Source organism: Haemaphysalis longicornis, unplaced genomic scaffold, assembly GCF_048455015.1.
Source record: "Haemaphysalis longicornis isolate Haplotype H1 unplaced genomic scaffold, Haemaphysalis longicornis Haplotype H1 scaffold_14, whole genome shotgun sequence".
Lineage (NCBI taxonomy): Eukaryota > Metazoa > Arthropoda > Arachnida > Ixodida > Ixodidae > Haemaphysalis > Haemaphysalis longicornis.
Window position 1 is genome coordinate 31,055,713 of NW_027526245.1, and position 26,360 is coordinate 31,082,072.

A 26,360-nucleotide genomic window follows, 5' to 3' on the forward strand; every position below is an offset into this window, starting at 1 on the left:
CAATGGCTGATGGCAGTGATGAGAGCAGACGCCGAAGCGGTGTGAAATCACTGAGTCGGCAGCTACGGGAACTACCGGAACAACTACGGGAAGTCGCTATTCCATGACGGTATTTTTTTCTCCTGTTTTCCTCCCTACCAAATTGCTCTCACCACAACGGCGTTCGCCACCGGCTCGCTGTATCTGAATCTCAGATCACTAAGGAGCGACTGTATTGATGTCGCAAGCTATAGAAGGTCCAAAACAGCAAGGCAGATGACAAGTGCCCGGAACTATAAATACAACCGAACCCCATAAACAATAGCAATGGAGTACAATGCATTGCCGATGAGGGTGAATGACTTCGAAATGTGAACATAAAGCAGGTAAAAATAGCCGATAATATGCAGTAAGAAAGAGCAGAGGGTGTACAAAAATGTGCTGAACTAGTGACAAAAAGAGTTTCGGAGTAAGTCGTTAGTGAGTCACACCTCAAATTCACGTCAACAAAACCATGATAATCCGTAAATTAACAACGGTTACATGAAAACATATTTCAACAGGAATGAGGACAAAGATATTTCCCCTTTCGCACAGAAAAAAAAAACAATGATACCGCCATTCCCAGAAGGCTAAAAATAGCTTGGTATTCGAAACAGGCACACGTCAAAACGGAGACACGAATAGAGAAAACAAAGCGCCCGACTAAGCACGCCAAAATGAAAGAAAACGTCAGAGTGTATGGAGCACGGACAATGGCACTTTTTTAGCATACTTTTAACGGTACATTGAAGGCTGGGCGGAAACAGCGCCCTCAACGCAGCTGTAACAAAGTCGAGCGCCACAGCAAACGCTCAAGAAGCCTTAAGCACAGACCGACGATTCCAGATTACAACACGACACTGCAGGCTCTTAGGTGAGTCAGTGCAATACGAATGCTGTTCTATCATCAAATATTCCTGTTGGAATTCACTCCATACTCATTAGTTACAACACGTCTTGAGCAAAAAGTTTATTCTTGAAGACCATCATAGAAAACTCTTTGAAAACCGCTGCGTAACCCGATGTGTGCTGCGTGAGCACTCGACAGGGATCTTACTGCTTTCTGGGTGCATGCTTTTATGTTTCAAACGCAGTCGAGTGTGAAAGCTTCGTAATGTAAACTATATTCGATTGAACCAATGCAGGTATTTCAGGCCGTTTTTTTTTAAGCCGCAGACTGGTCCTAGCTGTCCAAGAGTGCCCCACTATACGGAGAAACGGCGACGCAGAAACACTCTATAATTGATACTATATAGCATTTGACCACTATAATGAACATGTGGAGTGGGAAGTTTGTGGTTTGGCTCCTTTACGTGTACTCCCCTTTACAGATTAAAATGTGCCGAAATTCAGAGAGGGTTCTACTCCTCTGCTAGAATGCAATATCTCCATTGTGGTTTTTCTTGCCAGATTTGGCTATTAGTAGCCATTAGCCTTCGCTTGTTTTATCAAGCTATACTTAGTATTTTATATGCGGATGTATTTCTCGCAAGAATGCACTGAGCGGATTGGTTGATTCATTTATTGGGAGGTTTAACGTGCCGAAGCTACACTTCGGTTACGAGGCTCGCCATAGTGCAGGGCTTCATATTCATTTTAACGAGAAGGGGGTTTTTAACGTCAGTCTAAACCTCAACAAACGAGCGGTTTCGCTTTTCACCTCCGTCGGAAACGCAGCCACCACTGCCGGGGTTGAACCCGCGTCCTTGGACTCAGCGGCACAACGCCTTAGCCACTGAGCCACCAGGGTGGGAGAACTCATTGGGTTGTTTTATTTACAATGAACTAAATTCACGCTGTCGTAAACAATAAATATGTTGACTTCGTCCTTCGTGCATTTTGCGCGAATACAAAGTGTACAAAATAGTTCGTGCCGGTCGCGAGATTTTCATTCTTGATTCAATATTTTTCCAGGTTTCCTATATTTGGTCTGCTTTTTTTATTATTTTTAATTCTCTGAAATGGCTTCGGCCTATTCACTCCGTTGACGTAATTACGATGGTGAACAGCCTCGACATCACGAATTGTGCATCTTTGGGCGAATGCACGATGATTAATGGTTGGTCCGTTTGCGGAATATTTTCATTCATCTGTTGATTTTTTCGAGGACTTGTTTTTTGCTCGTTTTGAGAGGGCCAGATACAAAAATTATTTTGATTTTGTTAGCGTCTTCTTGCAGTTTGCTAAGTTCTTTTTCTTTTTGTATTTTCTTTCTGTTTAAATGTTCCTTCGACCAACCATCTTTATTTGCGCCATTCTATCCAGTAAATGTGTGAACGTTGCCTATTACGCAGTTCTGTGCAAAATGTGATCGTTATTCAGTGGCTCCATTTTTGCGATACGTTTATTCGTCCTTATAATTTTTGAGATGCTTTTCATATTTTTCTATTTCTTGAGAATGGTGGTATAAGATACACATCGTCACGCCATGATAGGACGACGGAGGCGCTGTACACCAACATTTACGAAGACGGCGAAGCTTGGCGGGGCACGTTCACCGGCTCGGTCTGACGCATGGCCGCTTGTATAAGCTGTAAATACATCCTTGCATCCTCCCTGGTTCGTCTCATTTGTTCTGGCACCACGGGACAGTAGTATTGATTTTGTTTTTTCCCTCTCTAGTATTTCCTCCCGTTTTGGTTTTGTTTATCTCGACTAATTATCTCCTTACAACTGATTCTACTGACATACAAGACCTTCTCACGAACGCAAGCTGCGTATGGGCATTATTCAGAAGTAAACGATGATTATTGCTGGCTACGAGTCCCCAATTGCAATCAAGGCACAAGCAGAGAAAAATACAGAAGGTCGCCCAGAAGGGAAAAGCCTCGTCTGTCAGGCTTAAACATTCCACGCTGATGCGGCGCTCTTGTTGCCCGGTCCCCGCATACAAAGCCTTTAAAATGTCTCGCCTAACCTCGGTGCTGCTACGTCTTTTGAGTGCAGTATATCTGAACTGTGGGGGGCAGCCGCATGTAATGCAGTTCATTGGCACAAGGGCACCATCAAAATATGTAAGGGAAGTGCAATGTTCTCTGGCCCTGCCTCTAATGCATATCGCTGTTTCGCCGAAACCTTCCCCTAAAACATTGGAATCTCATATACCAGGCTAGTGGTGCAGGTTATATAATTAGGGACCAGGCGCGTAGTGAACATCCCTTTTTGTTTACTGTTGTACGCAACACGCGTGCAAAATTCAGAAGTCAACCTCATTAAGTGCAGAGCACTTTAGGGGCTCGCTTTGTCGCACAGCTCGCTTGCTGGACCCAAGAAGAGCCACACGGCGTACTGTCGTAGCCGCTGTAGTTGCGGCGTAACCCAGAGGCTTCGAAACCCAAACGGTTTATGTAGTCGTAAGCGTTCGAAAGTCCTGAACCGCTGCCGCTTGTCATACATTTCCCCGTTGTTTATCGCAAAGAAAACTGTTGGTACATTTGAGGCAAAATATACGTAATTAACCGGCAGCGCCCGCGTTCATTAAGTTAGGAACGCTCCTTGGGTTGGTTGCTACGATACTAAGCGAAAAAAAGTGGCAGTGCAACGCCGGCACGTGTTGGAAGAAAAGCAAGCATAAACAGAACAGAACAGGACTTTCGCTGGCGCAGCTTGAGGCATGGGGCGCACGAGCACTGCGAAGGCGGGAAATTTGAAATGCGTTGGGTGGTAGCAGTGAGCGGAAGACGGCGCTACAGCCCATTATGGCGAATCACTGCTCTGCACTTCCGACAACTTTCGCGTTGAGTGGAACGGCTTTAATTTTTGAGGGGTACTTCGTTTACACTGCCGATACTCTATGTAATTACGTCATCACTCTTAGTTTCTTCTCGTCGTTCACTTGTATCGGTGGTACCCCAGAATTGTCAGAACCTAGCTTCCTCAACAAGTGACTGTACTCAGAATTGAGCCTGGGTAGCAGTGCCTTCTTCGTGTGGTTTTGTGTTGAACTAAACTGAAATAAGCATAGGGAACAGTTTTTCTCCAGAGCATCAGAAAGACAAAATGGCGCAAGCCCCCCCTTAGCAGTCTTCGATTGAGAACATCCATTCGGAAGGCGTTCTTTTTTGTACGTAGCAAATACATCCACCACATGTGGCCCCCAGCGCACAATGGCAACAGGAAATCAAGAAACTGAATGTTACTCGTGCAAGAAAGGGCGAGCATAAAACGCAGTGCGGTAGAACATTCGTAAAACAACAAAAAATAGACGTTGCGACAGAAGTAAGGTTGACATTCGAAAAAAGGATTAAAAAAACACAGTCATCTACCTATCTAAAACCTTTCAGTACCCAGTCGTTTAAGCCACTTCTTAAGCAATATATCAAATTTAGCAATAAAGACGGGACGGAAACTTGGGGCGACTGAAATGACAATGCCCTTACTTGTGCCCATACAATTCTACAAACGTTCGGAGATGGGACAGGCTAACGATCCAAATAACGCACCTCTGTTAAACCCGCTCATGTTCTGAAAACCCATATAGTTCCAGATCCTTCGGTAACGTCGCGAACAGCACAAAGGAGGTCGTTTTGGGGTACTGAATAACAAAGGGTGTCTATATTAAGCGAGCTGCTGCATTCACACTTGGCGGGCCTTTTCTGAGAGCTTCAGTAACATGCGCGTGACTCTAGTTGTGACAGGGTTTTGTTTATTGACAAATTCAGTTCTAAACTCAGCACCGTCCTGTCCACTCTGAACCTGTGCCTTCGTCTTTTTAGCTGGTTTTCTTGTGTTCTAGATTTTGGCCCGCGTAAAAGGTTCCAGGTTGTCAAAGTTATTCGAGAGCTCTTCACTACGGCGCATCTCATTGCATATGTAGCGTCGGCGCGTTAAACCCCACAATAAATAAATAAATGAATAAATAAATAAATAAATAAATAAATAAATAAATAAAAATAAATAAATAAATAAATAAATAAATAAATAAATAAATAAATAAATAAATAAAAATAAATAAATAAATAAATAAATAAATAAATAAATAAATAAATAAATAAACCAGTCAATCAATAATTCGCCTGTTTTTTATTCATTGTGAACCGATAGGCATTTATCATATTATGCTTGTCAAGTTTGCTCAAATATTTCCATGTGAGGTAATATAACAATTACATGTGAGCGTCGCTAACCACACTTTAGTGCAGATACAGGTCGTTACTCGAGTACTCTGCTTTCACCATTTTGGTATTCATGTTTCGATTAATTTTGCCGGTACTTTTCTTTTGGTATACATTTTCTAATTGTGGTGTTCAGAAAACAAGTCATCGATTCAGTGAGTTTAGTTGAGTACTTTCGGATTTTTGTGTTTGCTTTTTAATTCCATTGGGTCAATTTCAAAGGTTGACGCTCTAATAAGGGGGCTCTCGGCAAACAACCCTTACCCATTAAAACTGCACTCATCTGTTGTAGTTCTTTCGCTGATTATCGAATGGTACAGGGTTCTGGTTGCTTCTGTCGTCAAAAGCCCATAACTCACTAAAACTCGCCAACTGCGCTGCGCAAGTCGATGATGCTATTTTTGTCCTATAAAGCGAAGACGTTATGCGCAGCATCCCAGAAAACACGTGAAAGTCCCAATTGTCCGCCCAGGATGGGAAATTTAGTTGTTTTTTTTTTAACGGCCGACCGGTCGTATAGTGTGGCGCCTGGAAGCAAGCCACTCTGCAGAAAAGTATTTTAGCATTGAAAGACTTGGCTTTTTTCACATGAGGGGACGGGTACCCACGGTTACCAGCTTCTAATTTAAAAATAATTGACGCTGTTGGGTGCACCTCTTGATGATATACTGGGTGTATCTCTGCACGGCCTTCAGAGCTCCCCGGAAAATGAAAAAAATTCAATTAAATGAATATGACGTGGGTTCGGAAACGTCGGGATGCGTAGGCACTGAAAACCCAGACCGCCGAAATAAAGATACAACACGTGCAAAAGCATCACAGAAGAGAAACTCGTTATTCTTGTTTGCAGCTCCTTCTGCGCCTGGGCACAAGAAACGGAAGGAATGTGAGGTGTTTAGCCAAAACATGAAGAAAAAGACCACATACGTCAGAGACAGAAACACTTGTCAAGAGGAAGAAGCAACACCATATTTACAGCATTCTTTTGGGCAGTCGCCGGAACCATGCTGCCGCGCTTTTTTAAAACCAGCATTTTCTCACTGGCCTAACACAACATGAGCGCGCTGACGTTTACTCCGCATCCAAATGATGATTTGCTCTTTCATTCCGCAGTCTCGTTGACTGTTTTCTCTACGCAACCGAGACGTTGGTATGCCCTAACAACCCTGGCATCCGCAACATTTCGAATGAGCTGCCAAAGTCCTAGGGCTGCAAGTATGCGGGAACGCATAGAGGTTGGTTTTTTTATACAGCTGCATTTCTGCCCAAGTGAACTCTTCGCACAAGCCAGGGGAGCAAGATAAGTTGCACGTGCAAAGGCTTGAGCAACATTTACTAAATCTCGCACAGAGCTTTTTGCGTCGTGGTTCTGGCAACTTTGTTCTCTTTGTACAGTGCTTTATTCTATTTTGCGAATGAAAATACTACACTCACGTGAGGCTTGGCTGCTGTTTTGTTTAGCTGGTGAAGAGAGAGAAAATAAACATCTTTAATTTGGAGCTTAATGGTGCACATTTCACGGCTGCATGTTATTGCGACCAGCCGTCGTTTTCCTGGCGAGCTTTGGGTTGTTCTTTCGCTTCGCTGTCGACAAGCACTACTCAGCTGTAAACACTCTAAATCGTGAAAGAAACCCAGCACATCGTAAACTCGTCCGAACGCGACAAGCGCGATATTGTAAAGGCATGCAGCATAACATAAGGCCAATGCGCTTTGTGCATTAGCACGCTTTACTTATGGTGAGAAAAGTGTACATTTGCTGTTTTGTTTAAAGTTGCACTTAAGCACTAGGAGAGGTTTACACTCCAAAGAATGTAGTTCTTACCGTTTCAAAAAGTATACTTATAAAGTTCATCGGTCTTTGTGTCATGCACTTTCTATTTCTGTTCTGACTTGACCCTCTCTTCCCTATCTTCAGAGTCTTTTCTTTTGTTCTCACCCACACTCGGGGCTCCTACAGAAATTATTACCTGCTACTTCGCGTTCATTCATTCATATCGTGTCTTCTCTTCATCAGACCGTGTTTTGCACCTTCTACGCGCTGCACCGTATCCAAACCCAAGTATATAATGTACAAACCACCCAAAGAAAGTTTTTAATAAATTCAAGAGAAGACATGTGACTTCAGTTGCCTGACGTAATACGCCTACAAGGCTTAATTAACTGGAGATTATCAATCTAGCGAGAGTATGTTCATAACTTAACATCAGGAATACAGCGAATGCGGGATGTTTTCGAGCTAAAATACTTTAATCCTAAAAATGTTTTTTGAAACGAAGTTCCTACCATCGCCGCCTAGACGCAACCAAAGAATATAACCAGCACTTAAACGAGCAATGAAAACTGATACCTCAACATTTGATGCCCCTGCCGCAATGGTTGGGCCTTTCCTAATATGCTGCATTACGCTGGGAGGCGGGGTCCTGAACAGTGTGCCGGCGGCACCCCTTTGTAGCTCAAGTCACTCAAAGGGAAATAGATACGATAGCTGAAAATTCTCCAGCAAACCGTGTTGCCGCGAAAATCGTACCGTGCGGCCTTGCTGCGGCGGCGACAGAGTGACCCAAAATGACACCTCTAACGTATACGTGACCCCACTCTGTATTGTGGAGTCACGTGAGCATCAGGGCATCCTACATAGCCACGCCCTTCTGCCAAACGGGTGCAGTCTAGTTCCAAAGAATACACATAATTGTTCACCAGAAATAACACAAAAATTATCAAGGCTTTTTTTACTCACATTAGAGCTCACCCCGTATCAACCACCGCCCTCTCGCTTTAGTCTAGAAGAAACACGTATTTGAGGGTAACGGTCGCCTAACGGGCTTTAATAATCACTTGTAGATCAATAAACTACATTACTTTGCGATTCCTGCGCTGGGGCGGTATAATGACGTTTGCCCGTTTTGAAAACGCCCGTTTCGGGTCAGTTGCATCGTTACGTACTTTCGGTTGTAGGCGGGCTTTGCGGTGACTTTCGCGCAACTGTTTTTGCAAACACATTTTAACGACAAAGCCTATTTTGAACTGTTTTTTATGTGTTTATTTGAACGTAACTTGAGAACCTAAACACCATGAGATTTTTCTATAATGAAGTTGAAAGTTCTCACAACAGAAAGACGAATGTCGAAACAGCTGCAGCTAGCTATTTCTCGTGGCAGCAAAACATAAGCAATGCTAAGGCTGCTCAGCATTTCTCGCTTTGACCGCCATTTTTATGGCCGTGGCAATGACCGCGTATCAAGTACATAACCCTGTGTAACGTATTTCGGAATCGACGCACTTGAGGCATGCTGCCACGAGCATGTCTCAAAGCGTCGAATGGTTTGTTACGGCGTTAGCATTTCTGGGGTTCGCTCCGAGTGAAAAAGGTGTGAGTTGTCGAAATTTTCGTTTCTTAAGTAAGTGCCTTTTCAGCGTCATGTCTATGAAATATAAGCTTTCGCGGGTATTCGTCAAGTCGAAACAAAAGCTCATTAATGTTATGCGATGCGCTTAGGCAATTTTGTTCGTCTACTCGAGAGTTATCAAGCTCGCAGGGGGTCGTTTATTTCAATGCGTGATGGCGACGGCGTGGATGCACCGCCTCACGGAGGGCTGCCACAGCGATATCGTTCATTTGCTCCCGACCACTGACTGAAAGCCAACCGGTAGTGTAGAAACGAGCAGCGCATATAACGTAGTCCTCAACACTGAAGCCGCGCAGCCGCCGGAGTTTCGAGAACGTGTTGTAGATGAGTGAGATCCAAGTAAGCCTTTACTCTTCTGCTGTAGCAAGGTATCATTGATATGCACTTTTCTAGCTTGATTTATGCAGCCGGTAAAGCAGGCTAAATTGTTTCTCATTTTTACAGTTCCAGTCCAATATCAGAAATACTGAAATTAAGTGAACACAAGTTTTATTGAGCTATTTGCATCAGATTATTACGGTACATAAAATAAATTTAGAACGGCATGCCTGATAATCATACGGAGTTTTTGGCACGTTAACCCCACGAAAGAGCAACGGATAATCAGTCGCCTGTACGAAAATTGCGCATTACACCAGCTTGGATTTCTTTCTGACCTCTCGTGTTTTCTTTGCCTGTTCGTGCGGTTTTTTTTTTTTAGTACTGCCGCATTCTCATTGAGATATAATAATGCAATATACGGGCGGCTATGCCGCTATTGTGAGCGGCGCACGGAAAGGAGAAATGGAAGTTATCCATCACCTCATCCATAGGTTGCTCGTAAGCGATCTGGCTCGCAGAGTGCCCCTGAAAGCATGTTTCTGTGGCGCCAACCAGAATAAACACGTTGGTAGTAGGGTGCAGCAGGTTTCCACGAGGCTTGCAGTCTACAAAAGCCCATTCGGGCTTTTCTGAGGCTGTCGTCTGTGAGACAAGCCCCAGCTTACATTGTGAGCAAACCATGTGCCTCAGAAGCTTCCTGCACGAATCCCCGGTCACATAATAAACAATACAATCTTCCACACTCGCACTTGTGAACACATGACGAAACGTCTCTTCACAGTCTACGTCTGCGTCAACCACATCATTAGGATTTTGCTTCGCCTTCACAAGTTTAGTTTCTTGCTCACAATCAACATGAAAAGGCGATGAGAAATCCCAGAGTGCCAGAAATTGAGGCTCATTGGCGTCCTGGAGCTCGCAATTCCGAAATTTGGGCGGCTTGATTAGGCTGTAAATGGACAGCATGTTGTAAAGGTGTAAGAAGTAGGGCATCGACGGATCCTCGTTCTGAACAGCTGCCGGGGAAATTATTCTGAAAAATATCTAGAGTACATCCTGCTTAGAATTGGCTGCAAGCACGTACTTAAAACCCCAATTCTCCCAAGAAGACATATTTAAAGGTAAATTGCAGACAGGGGCCGAAAACAGAGCAAGCTTTTTCTGACTTGACTTGTAACCGGTATTAGAACGCGGTACAAAGTACTTCCAATTGCCAAAAGACATGTATGCACTGGCCGGTCGAAAGCACCACACCTGAGAATGCACCACGACGGGCTGGAACGCGCGGGAGGAGAAACGTGCGGTGTCCATGGCCCGCAGCACGCCTCCGCCCTCTCCCTGAAGGCCGCTACTCCGGCCGTTAACTCGATGCGCCCTCTCCTTCGGGAGAGCTGCGCGTTCAGCCACCTCAACTAACACCATGCTGCCCTGTTTGATGGGGTTTCCGCCTTGGCACTTTTTAACAAAAAAGTGTTTTATGCCCGGGTACAGCAAGACTTCACTCGCGTCATATCCGTCACGGAAGTGACGTCGCCAGAAAAAGTGCTTTTGACGCTGCGGCGCGAGGATTCGAGCCCATGCGCTCTCGAGCCCTCGAGCCGCAACGGGAGGTACGTGGCGCTCAACCGACGGCGCTATGAGCAGAGACGTGAGAAGATCTATGAACGCGCCTTTTTCCTGCTTTATGACTCATTCAGATGGTGCTGCCGTCCAGGAGAGGTGAAGCGAAGTAGCGCATCATGACGCCAACGAGCGCCGACAGTTGGCGTCTTGATGTCAGCGCCTTCGTGTACGGGGGACGCGCGTGAAATGAGGCACCCTCCGCGCTGGCGTTTTTCCCATGACCGTTGCATTTCAAGCTGCTGTTTATGTGCATGTTATTTTTGGTTATGTTGTCCTGGAATAAACTGTTTTTTTTTGTTTCTTGCGTGATGGCACACTTCGCCTGGCCGGGCCATGCTCGCGAACCCTTCGCACATAAAGAGGTTCCTTTTAACATTCAACATCTCCTGTGAAGGGCCCTTTCAATTTCGTGTTTTACCGATTGCTGGTTTATCGTGTCGTTGTTACTTGGGGAAGGCAGTTCAAATCGGGTTGCTTTGTAGTACATTAGGATTTCGGGATGTACGGACATTACGGGACAGAAAAGTCTGTTTGGAGGCTTGCATATCTAAAAAGGAAGGCGCGAGCCAAGGCGTTATCCTTTTGATTTTCCTTCTAGAATTTCAGTGCTCGACCCGATCTTTCTGACGTACGGAGGACATGGATTGCAGCACCGCTGGCAGATGGCGTGTAGGGACGGAAGCATGCTAGTAAGACCAAGAGAGCCGGAAAAAAGCGACGATAGCAGCGCTGACCCCCACCCTAAAGTTCGTGCGGTGAAAAACCGAATAAATACTACCTATTACATAGTTGCATACATTCATTAGAAGACAGCATTGTCAGTACATGGTAAAGACAAGGATATCACCAGATCTCTGGAGTTCTCGATGAATATGCAATTTTAATTGAGAACAGGGACAGAAGGCTTTATAGAACTTGCTGTCCAAGATGGAGTGTGAAAAATTATCACAAGTGCCCTTTGTCGCGAGCATTACAGGTTCAGATTCAACATCCGCTTTAATTAAAAAATTAAAGGCAACTTCATTCCCCAAAGGTGGATGGACAACGAGGCTGCAAATTGAGACTGAGCGCATACACTTGAAGTATTGGGAGGAAACATGCTGAAGACGATCAAAATATTGCCGCCAAAAGCTGCCGAAAAATGCCGGTTAAGGGCAAGCATATCCTGACGTCCTTGCCTGCGGAGGGCCCCGGCGGTTGCAAAATGGACGGCAGAACTGATCCCACACTCGCCCATACTATCCGAAGTGTCTATCCCTAAAGTCTTTTGAATTTCGCCGCGAATTCCTTTGAAGTTGAGTGCTTTGGTAGCATGTTACTTTAGTTCTTTCTCTGCGGCTTTCGCTTGGCGAACTGTCATACTGTCATACGGCTGGCTGGCTTACGGCTGGTTACGGCTGGCGCTTACGCCTGGCTTCTTCCGTAAGACCTCCGGTATCGTTTATATTTTTTATCGCACGACGTTTCTGACATTCCTGCGCGTGAACTCACCGTTCCGCGCGCCGAAAGCGGATTGGCGTCAAAAGCAGGTGATGTACGTTACAGAAACAATACCAACTGTGTGTTTCAACCATTTCAGTTGACACCCATACGTCACTATGGCTGGCTGAATGCTGACAGCTGCAAATACCTACCGAGCACTGATACGTGACCCCACAACAAAGCCCGCTTGGACGTGCATATTTGCACAGCGGACATGAAAATTCCTCTTGACTGTAGCCAAACCCGCCTTTGCTGAAAAAAAAAAACGTACTTCGCCGGCGGCCTGTAAGTACATGCCTGGATTCAGGGGTCTGCAGGCCTTCTTTAACAGAAATACTTCCCTGACTGGACAATGCAGCGATTGAAGCATTGACTAACACGTGCGTATACTAACCCAAGAAGGTTTTGGTGAATGGCGTTGTTTCGAAAACCTGAAGCACGAAATGGGATAATAAACGAACTGACTAAATCACTGTCACATTGTTGAAACACATTAAAGGATAAACGCTTTTTCGTACGGCCTCTTTTGCACTACCTCTCCTCTGTGGTACTATTTCATATTATATATGTTTACTTTTTCTTTGCAGCCAGTAAGAAATCATGCCTGTAGAGAAGAAAACCATGATCATGGACTCCGGGCGGCCAAAGCCGTTCTACCAGATAATAGACGGCGTGCCCCGGTGTCCATTCACCACTTCGGAGCTGCTGCAGCAGGGGCTGCAATACGTGGCTGAGAAGGGCGACCTGCTCCAGGCCTCCTACCCCAAGTGCGGTGCTCACTGGGTCCAGTACATCACCCAGCTCATCCTCAAAGAGGGCGAGCCCATCAGTTCCCACCATGAATTCATGGCAAACTGTCTCTTCATCGAGTACGTCAAAAAAGGCGACGACTACTGGTCGGGGAGCTCTGTCCGTACTTTGCTGACGCATCTGCCCCTGCGCCGAGAGAAGATGAATCCCGAAGCGAAATACGTCTACGTGGCCCGGAACCCCTGGGACTGCTGCGTTTCACTTTATTACCACGTAAGCAAAAACCGTCATGAATTATTTTGTAAGCGGTAAATATGCTGCGACTGCACAAAATGCTGCGACAAAATATTGTTGCAGAACGAGGGTGTAGTAACGCAGAGAATTCAACAGCAGTGTCATATACTCCCTCATTGTTGTTTAAAAGGACAAGAGTTTATTTCCACTTCATTTTCATAACAATCAGAACTTGTAATGCCTTATAGTCTGTCATGAAAATGAGTGAATTGCAGCCACCTGAATAAAATATCAACGCAACCATGATTTCTAGGATAGTCGCGGCCACGCACACTCATGCACAAGCTCAATATGCAAAGTGTTGCTCTGCTCAATCAAGCCCTTTTTACTGCTGACATCACTTACCTCACCGGGGTGGTTACGCAATGCATTACAGGTTCTCGTGAAGGGGCCAAGAAGACAAACACAACTTTGTTCAATTTGAAGAAATTAGCTTTTGGTAATTCACTCAGCTCCGTTCCAGCTACGAATAGCGTTCTATAAAGAAAACTATCCAAGAAATATTGAAAACATAAAGTTTCCCTACAGTCAGGTATAATGGACACGAACGACACAGGCCGGCACTACAAAATGAGTGTTCGCGGGGTAACTTCTCATTAGTATTAAACTATCAAGCAAAACTGGAGGCCCTACTACAAATTCTGTGACGTCATAGAGGAAACGCCGGAAAGATTCTGGGGATCCGTCCCTGCCTCACAGGTTATTTTTGATGCCCAGATTAGTTTCGACAATACCAATAAAAGCAAACGGAACTGGTGATTGGTCATCAGCACAAAGTATGCCTTCTTAGTGTTCCAAAGGTGGGTTTTAACTTCATGTATTCATTATAAATAGAACAAAAATGACATTAACCCCTGCTCGATAGCTGTGCCCGTCCAAATACCAGTGATAACGGTGCGAAAAACGAAGGACAAGAGCAATTCTAATCGGGTATTTACAATACTTTATTTAGGAGCGTATACACCTCAGCACAAAAAAGGGACTGTTCCTAATTGGCAATATCGTCTACATAGGAGTTAATAACAATTAAGAAACCTTAAGTAATGAAGTATTATCCGAACGGACAAACGTGAGGATCTCCGTTTAACAGTGTCTGTGGTGCCACTTGGATGTTTTCTTGTTTTTGGCATTACAAGTGCGAGGGATGATCATTGTTAATACTAACTGACAGAGGCCTCCCCACGCCACACTTTGCATTGGTTCGACAGCTGGAGCGTCTTATGATTTGCACTGTGAAAGACGGATAGCGCGGGGCAGTTGGTACATATTGCTTAAACAGAAAACAGCGCTAAACACGGGGCAAAAGTGGAGACTCAGCGCTGACTGCCAACTAACGTTTTACTGAAACGAAAGCGGGTTTTTAAACACGTTTTTTGGAAAGAACATGTACAAAAAATAGATATAACAGTACTACTGATAATGAAGAACCAGGAGAACCTAGTCATAGTGAAGAACCAGGAGAACCTATGGTCTCCTGGATTTGGCTACACTTTCGGCACCAGTTTAGGCGGTGCAGCACTGTCGCACTCGATTTGTCAGTGCAGCTAGCGCCATTTGCACTTCGCCCTCGATTTGACGCTGTGTTGCACGAGGTCCTCTACACTTCTGCACTACCCTCTGTACGAGTTCTCGTCTCGTGCAAGGTGCAGCGTGCTTTGGCGCGTTTTTTTGGTGCGCCTCGTAGCAGACGGCTCCAGCATGATACTTGTGTCCGTAAACGGGGTAAAAACGACCGCTTTTTCAGTTTTAGACTAGAATAGTCGTTACGTGAACAAGATAGTGCATTTGTGTACGAAATACAAGGTGAGTGCAGCGTGACGCCATATGGAAAAAAAGCGAGCGCGCAAACACGGACTGAAGCAGACGACGTTTGTGCACTTTTGCCCTCTATTCGGCCGCTGCACGGAAAGCGCAAGTGTACGGTTGCACTCACACTGAAAGAGCTGGCGCTGCACTTGCACGACACTTTTGTGAACTAGTGCACAAAGCACAGCCAAATCGAGGAGACCTCTAATCTCCTTGTCCATTAATTCCAGCGGAGGACTGCTGATGCAATCTTTCCCCTTTTTGTGGATGACTAGTGCCTCGAATATTTCTCGCGCACGTTGCTCTCGACATCGCCTTAAAATGACAACTTTTTCAGACTGGCGTGCACCCGTTACACTTCGAACAGTGTGCAGCAAGGTTGCTTCCCGTGCCCTGTTTTAGGCAGTAGGCATGCTCCCTTAGGCGATCATTAATGCACCATCCTGTCTGGCCAATATAGGACCGGCCGCATGACAGTTATATTTCATATACCACACCAACACTGCATTGACGTAACGTTTGGCATGCTAAATGTTGCAACTGGCTTTTCTTTCTCTGCTATTCACGGCACGGCACAGACTACCAAGCTTATTTAGTGCAGAAAAAACCACTCGTACCCCCACTCGGGCGGCCGCTCTCTTAATCCTGAGCAACACCTGATGAGCATACGGGATAACAACGGTTCAGTGACGGGGTTCCCCAGGTTGGAATTTGCTCCCAGAACTCTTGCGGTTTTCCACCAGTAGCATTTCTGCGAGGCTACTAAGCAGTCCATCAGGGTATCCATCTGAACGTATCCTCTGAACTTGGTTCTGAGGCCTTTGATCAGTCTAGTGTTTCATGACCGAAAAAACGCATTTTTCATTGCAGAGAGAGCAACGCCCCTTTTTACAGCTGTTGAGTGTACATAGGTAACGGGGAAAATGCTTTTAACAGGCCGTGGGGAGTATTCCCAGCAAACATGATCAGCTTTAAAGTTAAGCATGCGATCAAGGAACCTCAACTGAGAGTCGGGCATGAGTTCTTGGGTCTACTGACCAAGTGTGTTGCTAAAAACGGAAAAAATGGCATTGGTACGCTTGTGATACTGCTCAGATGGGGACTCAAAAAACACGAGGAAATATTCGACATAGCGAAAAACGCGGACAACATTGCAGCATTGCAAATTCACATCCAAGGTGCGGTCCAAGGTGGCCAACAAAATGTCACTTGGAACTGGTGCAATGCAGGAACCTATACAACAGTTTTTTGTACATAGTGATCACCGTGCAGTTACACCAGCGTAGAATTCAGGTAGACCCTTAGCAGATCGAGAAACCTACTTATTGTTGCACCGCTAGAATTCTGAAAAGGTACAGGCCCGTACCTGTCAATGGCCTCTTCGACGGCATAGATAAGGCCTTGCTAAGGCTGTGAGTAGTAGAGGTCCTTTATGTAAACTGACATCGCTGTCACTTTTTGCGTGTCCAGCGACTCCAGGAATATGGCGACTTCACTTGCGGAACTTATGTGGTAGGGGTCGTCGAGGGGTAGCCGGGACAGGGATGTGTGAAGGAATGCTCCTAATTGTCGAAGCCAGGTCCCTCTTTCCGCTACGATAGCACGGAGCGGGCAGCCTTCTTTGTCCTTTCGCTCATTATTTTCTTCGCTGCAAAAACCCACAGAGAAGGCAGCCCTCTCCGGGCTGTCGTAACTGAAAGAGGAACCTGGCAGCGACAATTAGAAGCATTCCTTCAGACCCCTACCTCATAAGGTCCGCAGGTGAAGTGGCCACTTTCCTGGAGTATTTGGACGTGCAGACAGTTACAGCGATGTCAGTTCACATGAAGGAGCTCTACTACTCATTGCCTCAACAAGACCTTATCGATGCCGTCGAAGAGGCCATTGATAGGTACCGGCCTGTGCCTTTTCAGAACTTTTGCGCTACGACCATAAGTAGGTTTCTCGATCTACTAAGGGTCTACCTGAATTCTTCGCTGGTGGAACGGCACGGTGATCACTATGTGCAAAAACCTTGTGTTGTATAGGTTCCTGAGTTGTACCAGTTCCAAGTGACATTTTGTTGGCCACCTTCGACCGCCCCTAGGATGTGAACCTGCAATGCTGCATTGTTGTCCGTGTTTTCGCTATGTCGAATATTTCCTCGTGCTCATCTGAGCAGTATCACAAGCGTTCAAATGACTTTTTTTTCTGTTTTTAGCACCACACTTGGTCAGTAGACCCAAGAACTCATGTCCGACTCTCATTTGAGATTCCTTGATCGCATGCTTAAATTTCAAGCTGATCACTGCTTCTGGGAATAGTCCCCACGCCCTGTTAAAAGCATGCTGCCCTTTAGCTCTGCACATTCAAAAGCTGTAAAAAGGGGCATTGCTCTCTCAACAATAAAAAATGCGTTTTTGGGTCATGAACCACTACATTGAGCACAGCCTTCAGAACCAAGTTCAGAGGATGCGTTCAGCTGGATAACCTGACGGGCTGCTTAGTAGCCTCGCAGAATCGCTACTGGTTGAAAACGGCAAGAGTGCTGGGAGCAAATCCCAACCTGGGGAACCTCGTCGCGGAACCGCTGTTATCCCGCATGCTCATCAGGTGTCGCACATGATTAAGAGAGCGGCTGCCCGAGTGGGGCTACGAGTGGTTTTTTCTGCACCAAAAAGCTTGGTAGTCTGTGCCGTACCGTGAATAACAGGGAAAGAAAAGCTAGTTGCAACTTTAAGCATGTCAAACGTTACGTCAACTGCAGCGTTGGTGCGGTATATGAAATCAAACTGTCATGTAGCCGGTTCTATATTGGCCAGACAGCACGGTGCACCAATGATCGCCTAAGGGAGCACGCGTACTCCAAAAACAGGGCACGGGCAGCAGCCTTGCTGCGCACTGTTCGAAGTGTAACGGGTGCACGCCAGTCTTCGGAAAAGTCGTCATTCTACGGCGATACCAAGAGCAACGCACGCGAGAGATAATCGAAGCACTAGTCATCCACCAAAAGGAAACGATTGCATCAGCAGTCCCTCGTTGGAATTAATGGCTCAAGATGAGTAGGTACTGTTATGTCTATTTTTTGTATATCCTTTTTTCTAAAAAAACGCTTTATAAATCCCCTTTTTTTTAAGGAAACTTTCATTGGCAGCCAGCGCTGTGTGTGTCTAGTCTCCCTTTTGTCCTGTGTTTAGCTCTGTTTTCTCTTTACGCATTACTTATTATTATTTGCGCGGATAAAAATTGACAAAAGAAGAATATAAACTCTTGCCTGTCACCGCCCCCCCCTCACACACACAGACTCGCACAAAAGACAATGTATTGAGGGGAAACAGGAATACCAAAACGCTGACAACTTGGAAAAGTTTGGCGAGTTCATGGTCATAATGAGTAGATGCAGCGCAAATGCCAAGCGAGACCAGAAAGGCGATGTGGCAAATTTATGTGAGAACAATTCACCCTATCTACCTAACCACCTCAAACAAAGCAAACACAGCAAACATAATATCAAACATACAATGTTCACCTCAAGGCCGTTCGCACACCCATCACAATTCATACTCAATACAAGGTTCCACCTTTTTATTATGCAACGCACAATGACGCGGTACGTTGAAAATTGGTTTAATCTCTTTTATTTTATTTTTTATTTATTATTACTGTCAACCCTCACCTGAGGGTCATTACAGAGAGGGAAGCGTACGATATCGAAAGGAAATACAGACAATGATACTTTCAGCAACATGGAACAAAAAAAATATAGCATATTCATTGCTCGGTGAAGTAAACATCAACAGCACACTCAAATTGCTTAACGTCAGAACTTTCAACAACATGTCGTGGCAATTTGTTCCATGCTTCTATAACATCAGGAAAAAAAAGAATTGCGAAAGAAGTCCGTGCGACCACTGAAGGGGCGAACTGCCGCGTCATGGTTGATTCGGCTGCTGAGCTTATTCGGAGGGTGTACGTAAATTCTTCTATCTATTTTCATTGTACCTTGCAATATCAGAAAAAATACTTTTAAGCGCTGCTTTTGTCATCTGGTGTTTAGAGATCCCAAACCGCTTAGTTTTAACATCTCGGTAACCGAATCCGTCCTTTTATACTTCAAACATATAAATCGTACGGAAAGTCTCTGAATTCGCTCCAGTTTACCTATTAAATCCTTTTGGTGGGGGCTCCAGGCAGCGCAAGCATATTCTGAAACAGGGCGCACAAATGTTTTATATGCAAGCAGCTTAACGTCTTTCGTGGTATTCGGTAATTTAGCAAGCAAGAAACACAGTTTTCTTCAGGAGGCACAGCATACTTTCTCGACATGCGCACGCCATTTCAAGTCATTCGTAATATGCACTCCCAAATATTTAAATGCACACACCTGCGGTAAATAATTAGGTCCAATGCTGTCGGTAAATGGTATAACGTGTTTCTTGTTAGTTATGTGCGTATATGTTGTCTTACAATAATTTATTTTCATCTCCCATTTATCGCACCATGTTTGAAAATCATCAAGGCAATCATTAATTACATTTTGGTCATTCGCACACGTCACTAGGGCATAGATTGTACAATCATCAGCAAACAATTTAATTTTTACAGGAGGGTTAACAACGTCAAAAACATCATTTATATACACCAAGAACAGCAATGGGCCCAACACGCAACCTTGTGGCACACCGGAATGAACATCAAAAGATTCAGACTCAATCCATCAATACGCACCAACTGCTTGCGCTTCGTTACGTATGCCTGAATACACTTTAAGATATTTTCCTTTACGCCTGTTTGTTTGAGCTTGAAGACCGATTTATGGTGCGAGACCTTATCGAAGGCTTTTGCAAAGTCTATGCATATCACGTCGACTTGTCCCTTGTTATCTACAGCAGAGGTGAAATCGTGGAGAGTTTCAACCAGTTGGGGTGACGTGGAAAGCCCATTCCTGAACCCGTGCTGTTGCCTACGTATCAGCTCATTTGTCTCCAAGAAAATAGCCATGTTTTTGGCAGTGACGTGTTCAAAAACCTTACAGCCAACACACGTCAGAGACATTGACCTGTAGTTGGTAAAAAGCATCCTATCGCCACCTTTAAATACCGGTTTCACAATGGCGCTCAGCCAGTCTCTTGGAAGCGAATGTGTCAAAAGTGATTTCTCGAAGATAATGGTAAATAAAACGACATCCACTCCGCATACCGCCTCAAAAACACAGTTGGTATTCCATCCGGTCCATTAGCCTTCTTTTCGTTGAAATTAAGTAGCTGCTGAAACACGCCCGCTTCATCAAATGAAACTGGATCCATGGCGCATGTGCAAGTATGGGCCATTTCCTTATCTTCATCCGTGAATGCCATCTTTGTAAGTAGATATTGGAAAAAGCGACTAAAACCAACAGCTATCTTTTGTTTCTGAGTTACAACATCAGAGCCAGCCGCGATATGTTTAATCGCTTCTTTCCGGTCGCTCAAGTACAGCCAACATATTCTAGGCGAAGTGCGCAAGAAACCAGAAAGCGTTTCATTGAAGAACCTTTTTTTACGTAGCGATTTGGATTTTTAACGCTGCTCGTAGTTGTGAAATCTGCTCAGAGTGGCCTTGTCTTTTGCGTAATCTCTTTATTTTGCGTTTAGTGTGGGTAATATCTCTAGTGATCCAGGGATTAGACTTTTTTGGTTTTTTTAATCGAAAGGGAACAAACCTGTCTATACAGCTGTTTATTGTTGATTTAAATTTCTGCCACAGACAATCAAATGGCTCGCTTTCAGAGGCTTGCTTGAAATCATCAAAAACAGTTTCCAAAAAATCTAAAATTGACGCGTCATCTGCCCGGCCGTAGTCACAGACAAGCACCCGTACCAGGTTTTGTACCACATAGAATCTCAACCGAAATCAGTTTGCGGTCAGATATGCCTTCTTCGACCGTGACACTGAAATCCTCCATAGTGCCCGAAAGGAATACCAGGTCCAGCAGTGACTGAGAACCCGATGTTACTGTAGTGTCGTGTTGAACAATTTCGGTTAGGTTAGGTTGATCATTATTTCAAATAACTTTTCGCTACAGGGAGCATCTTTGTTACCGGTCGATAAAGAAATCCAGTCGATGTTTGGTAGGTTAAAGACTCCGGCCAGCACTTATTCCGCTGCCTCATTTACATTTGAGCTCAAAAAATCCTGAAGGTTTTCCAGGAACTCGAGCGAAGTGGCAGGTGGTCTGTATACGGCTCCGATAAGGTAAATGGCGTTCGCGTACGTACTTTTACACCATACAGATTCTGATAAATTGCATTTAATTGAAACTGCCGAGATACATTTTGTACGACTATTGCAACGCCCCCACCACGGGAATTTCTGTCACAGCAAAACATTCTGTACCCAGGAGGAACAGCCATATCATTCGAAATATCGTTATTTAGCAATGTCTCTGTTACGATCACCCCATGGGGAGATCGCGACAATAAATGTTCGAGTTCGGTTACCTTATTAACAAGACTGCGAGCATTGAGCAGGAGAATCACTAGCTATGCATGTGATTGTACAGCCACGGCCCCTTCTACCGGGGCGCCGCTAACGCTCTCAGAGCTACGCATTGCTGCTGACAGTCCTTTAGCATACCGCTCTTTACGACATGGTTGGCGTTTATCTCGGTTGTGGTCCCAAGTATATAAGCTGTCGCCTATCTTCAATTTGTCATGAACTAGCGATACCTCCTTTCCGCTGGCCCTGTCCGCAGCTGCGCTGTTCCACAACTCTTTACGCACCTCGACCGTCTCCTTAGAATAATCGTTGCTCACGCTAATAGAACTTCCCTTTAGTTTGCTGCAGTTTCGGAGTATATTCTCTTTTTCTTTGCAATCGTAGAACCTCATTATGACTGGTATAATATGCCCCGGCCGTTGCTTGCCTAATCGATGAATTCTTTCTATTGTTTGAACTTGCACGTTCAGTTTCTTTTCAAATATATTGTCCACTACAGAAACTTTTAATTCTGACTCCGACGTACTGATGTCGCATTGGCGCCCAGAAAACGTGCGGCAAACGTAAGAATGCGCAAAAAACAAATGATGCGGTAACTACGCAGGGCGTCCTGGGCTTGTTCCCGCGTCGTAAGCTTCTTGCTGTCTGTGTAACACAGGGAACCAAACTGCTCGACCACGGCCGGCAGCAGACAGGTCCCGTTGAGCCATGAGACATGTACATTTTCATCTCCCACCAACACAACGGTATGACATCCGTGAAGGCATGAAGCCTAGATTTCAGCCGCTCCTCCTCCCCCCCTCCGGTGGGGCCCCACCCGCCCACGTAAAAACCGACAACCTGTGTGATATGCGCGTGGTTAGATGTGAAAGTCACTGGTCGAAATGTCGCTCCGAAAACCCTTCGAGCTGAAAAAAAAAATTGGCTCAGCTTGCAGTAGTGGTTCAAGGCTAGAGATACAGCACAGCTGGGTAAACAGCTCAGCAGTGACCTCAGGCTTACAACTTTGCGTAAGGTGTTTTTAATTGTTTTAATCGAATGCTTGGTGAAGAGGTGGAGGCAGTCAAGGTATCCTAAGTGATGCCAAATTATGCCATCTTTCGCCAAGTGATGCCAAGTGACTCCAAGTAATGCCAAGTGATGCGAGGTAATACCAAGTCCGACCACCGTAATCACATAGTCGTGACGAAACACAACCAAATTTATTAAACGCCACGATCCCGCTTTACATGGAACGTAGGAGCGCATGTGCAGTGGCTTTCACATCTCTGCCAAAGTGGAACGCGTTAGCATGCTCTAGATCCGGCCGTCAAGGCCAAATCCATCGCTACGAATAACCCAAAAGAAATGCGGTGCGCGTGGAGTGCGATGATAGCTCAATCGGATAGACGCCGGCTTGAGGACCCGAGAGACCCATGTTCGATCCCCACCAAGGCACGCGTATTTTTCTTTCCAACAGGAGGTTTTCTGTTCGCGGTGGACAAGTTGCGGTCAAGTTATACAGCTCCGCCGTTACGAATACAAAGGGATCATGTTCCTCTTCATTGGGGAGACATTCGAATCTACTCGATGGTGTGTAACTGGAGTGGGGAGCGGCTTCGTGCTGTTTTTGCGCCCATTGGCATTCCTGTGCGTGCCGACGCTTCTCCAAAATCCCAGCTCTTTTTACTCAGAGCGAACGACACGCGTTAACGGTGATAAGGGTGATAACTGCTAATAGCGACGTTAGCGCTGTTATCAACTGAACGAGCAACTTGTGACAGAGGCATGGGTTATGGCGAGTGGGTATAAACATTGTGAAAGGGGCGCAAGTGGTGGCGAGGGGAAGTGGGGAAGCGGTGCCGAGTAAAGCGGCTTCACCGGAATGAAAACCGGAAAGGTGGTAACCAGCTTGGCTGTACAACATTTGTTACCTTACGAACCTCGTTGTCATTGTCTCTGAACTTTTCATTCGAGAACATGTCTGTTGGACCAATGTAAGCCGACTCCCACATTATCGGGACGCCATACAGGACGCGCTGAATGCATGCGGCATACCCGGTAAATAAACAAGGGCGCAAGCGGCAGAACCGCGGCATATAGTGAACCTTGTCAATTCGCCTACTTAGCCGTTGTCCGCACCAAAAAAGCATTTCGTGTTAGGCGAATGAATGAAATCAGTGAGTTAAAAACAGCTTTTTCAATGTGGGAACAAATGCGAGATAGAAATAAACGGCAAAACAACTTCGGCTTCAATTACCCACAATTACCCACTGCGCACTGCTTTGTAACCAACACCTCAACTTGTTGTAACTCAACTTGTAACTCAACTCAACTCAACTTGTTGTAACCAACAACTCAACTTGTAACCAACAACTCAACCCAACAACTCAACAACTCAACAACTCAACTTGATAAATAGCATGAATAAATGGTAAATATTTTATTATGTTACAATACCATGCTACAAACCCACTGGAAAACGCCTAACAGTCGGCTACAACACGACGGTAGAGTTTCAAATAGAAAACAGTCACAGCAGCAGCTTTCCTAGCTAAAGCCAAGTAAACAAGGCCACGTAAATATTGGGCGCGTCCTTGTGTACGGACCCGTGCGACCACGTGCTCTTTTCGTTATTGCGAAAAAATGTCTAACAAATATCATACTCGGTTGTGGCTAATATTTATCTAATGGAGAGGACCCTAGTTGCAATGAATACATCTTCAAAGACTAAAATAAATACGCTGCGATGTAGCCACTGAATAACAGCATGATGCTCGTTTGCCTTGTCTAAGGGCATCATATTTTTGATAAAATAGCACTAGTCACTGGTCACCATCATTAATACTAGTATACAATCGAGCCGGCCGGGTACAGGAATGCAGAATACCTACAATGTTGATAATCACTTCATGCTTGTTATGTAGAAGTGAGCATTATATCTAAAGAACGTTTTGCTTATTAATAAATCCGGCGAATACCGTACACGTCTAATACGTGGTTGTAAAGTACTTCTCATGCTTTTTCAAGCGTAACACTTTCTCGGTTCTTGATACCTTCGTAAATACCGAATGATGTAACGAATATTCAAACCTCCTCTTTAGCACCAAAGTGGCATGGGGCGTATAAAAATTTCTATGTACGTTATTAGTGTCACATGTCTTCTCTGGTCAGGCGTCCTAACTTGGGAAAGCCTACACGAGCTTAGTGCTCCGAAGATATATATGCCAATATCAGTTACGTTATCAATATCTGTGACTAGGCTTTCTAACCAAACTATGAAGATTGGATTTTGTATGTCGTTATGGACTGCTTCGCGCACAACCCAGAGCCTAGCCAAAACAAACCGGTAACATAGCTGTAAGTGTACGTCCCTTCTCTGTCAACTACGCTTTACATTTTGCTTTGTTGTGCTTCTACGTATTCAGAAGGGGTCTTCTTGGATATTGAAAATGCATCGAGACGGTTCAATACATTCGATTTTTGTTAAGAATTTGTGCTATTACACATGCGGATATTACGACAGACCATGTTTATCTAAAGACTGTAGTCACCCTGACGCGTTTTATTTTGAACTGCAGGTTTTTAGGCCTACAGCTACGGGTTGCTTGGGGCAACCGTGTACGTAAAGTTTAAAACAAGTGGTATCAGTCAGGATAACACGTGCTACTTGCAAACCTCTTTGCAGGTAAAAGAAATGAGCATCTTCCGGTTTGAAGACGGAACTTTCGACGACTTCCTCGAGGTTTTCTTAGATGGAGACATGGGATACGGCGACTACTTCGAGCACCTGAAGACCGGCTACGCCCTCAGAAATGAGCCCAATGTGTTCTTCCTCACGTACGAAGAACTCCAAAAGGACCCACGGGGAACCGTGATACGGTTGGCTCGCTTTCTGGGGGAACGTTACGGCAACATGCTAGGCGACGGTAGCGAAGACAGCCGTAAGCGTCTCGACCTTATCCTTGAAAGAAGCACCGCGGAAAACATGAGGAAGGTGATGGTATTTAACTTCAGCGAGCACTGTGACCCAGAAATGAACGACCGACTGAAAAAACTGGACGTTTCTTGTAACGGAGAAAACGGAGGCGTGACCAAGACCCATTCCTTCGTAAGGAAAGGCAAGGTGGGGGGCTGGAAGGACCACTTCTCGCCCCAGCAGCTGCGTCGCATGGAAGCCGTTATCGCCCAGAAGGAGAAAGGGTCCGACTTTATGCAGCTGTGGGCCCAAATACGGGAGGAAACGCTGCACGCCTCCCAGAAGTCTGAGTAGCGTTGAGCACTTTTTAAATACCGTACTTTGGCTCAGAATGATAGTTAACGGAGGTAGCTGCGCTAATATAGTTGTTGTAGGGGATAATAAATGAAGGAACTCATTGACGGAACTCGATACCGTCGAGTGCTAGTTTATTACATGTAGTTTCGGCATACGAAAGTAGCCTTGTGACGACCAAAGAAAACAGCGGATGTTTTATTGACAAATCTTTGAACAAATCCTACAATGATGAGCATGCAGCATATAGAAATAGCGGTCGACTTTCAAGCGGAGCAAAGGAGGGCGTAGGCCCAGCCTTCCGAAAAGTTCCAAAGAGAATCAAGCCGGCGAGAATCAAGACTGGCGGCGAATGAGCTGCTCTGACTGTGGGTCGCTTCACAAGAGACGCCGCTGGTTCTCAGCTTCCGAGAGCTTGAAGATCGCACCCTCGGCGTCTGAACGAAGAAACGAACGAAATCAGGCAGAATCGCTGTAATTGCGATTTGTGCGGTATATGTCAGCTGTAATAAAATCTCCGTTTGGTCTTCACCATCCATGCACCTTCCATTTCAGTTCTTCCCGGATTGCTAACATATTTGAATAAAATAGTTATGAGAGCGCTTATCCTATCAGACAGCAGTCTGATCGGATAACTGATAACGATGCAGTGTCTCCTTGGCTACACTTGTAACCTGCGTGTGCGTTCAAGCTCGAGCATTTATGCAACTAAAGTGACTATTTGGGCGTGTTGTTTTCTTACGAATAACAGGAAAAAAAGCACAGCTGACGTGGGTGGAGGGATGACTAGGCACACCCGAACGCTCGTCTGCAAAGCCTTAGCGTTGTTTC

The 26,360-nt window shown here is 45.2% G+C and overlaps 1 protein-coding gene across 2 annotated transcripts; it reads left to right on the forward strand.

Moving 5' to 3' along the window:
• Positions 1-739: 739 nt before the first annotated feature.
• LOC144165225 (sulfotransferase 1C2-like) lies at positions 740-26,063 on the forward strand. 2 transcript variants are annotated; one of them, XM_077695343.1, is made up of 3 exons: positions 740-895; positions 12,563-12,994; positions 24,945-26,063. In XM_077695343.1, the coding sequence occupies exons 2-3, from the start codon at positions 12,572-12,574 to the stop codon at positions 25,527-25,529; spliced, it is 1,008 nt and encodes a 335-aa protein (XP_077551469.1). In that variant the 5' UTR covers positions 740-895; positions 12,563-12,571; the 3' UTR covers positions 25,530-26,063. The 2 variants fall into 2 exon arrangements, with proteins under 2 accessions (XP_077551469.1, XP_077551467.1); XM_077695341.1 differs by having other exon boundaries at positions 741-895; positions 12,559-12,994.
• Positions 26,064-26,360: the final 297 nt, after the last annotated feature.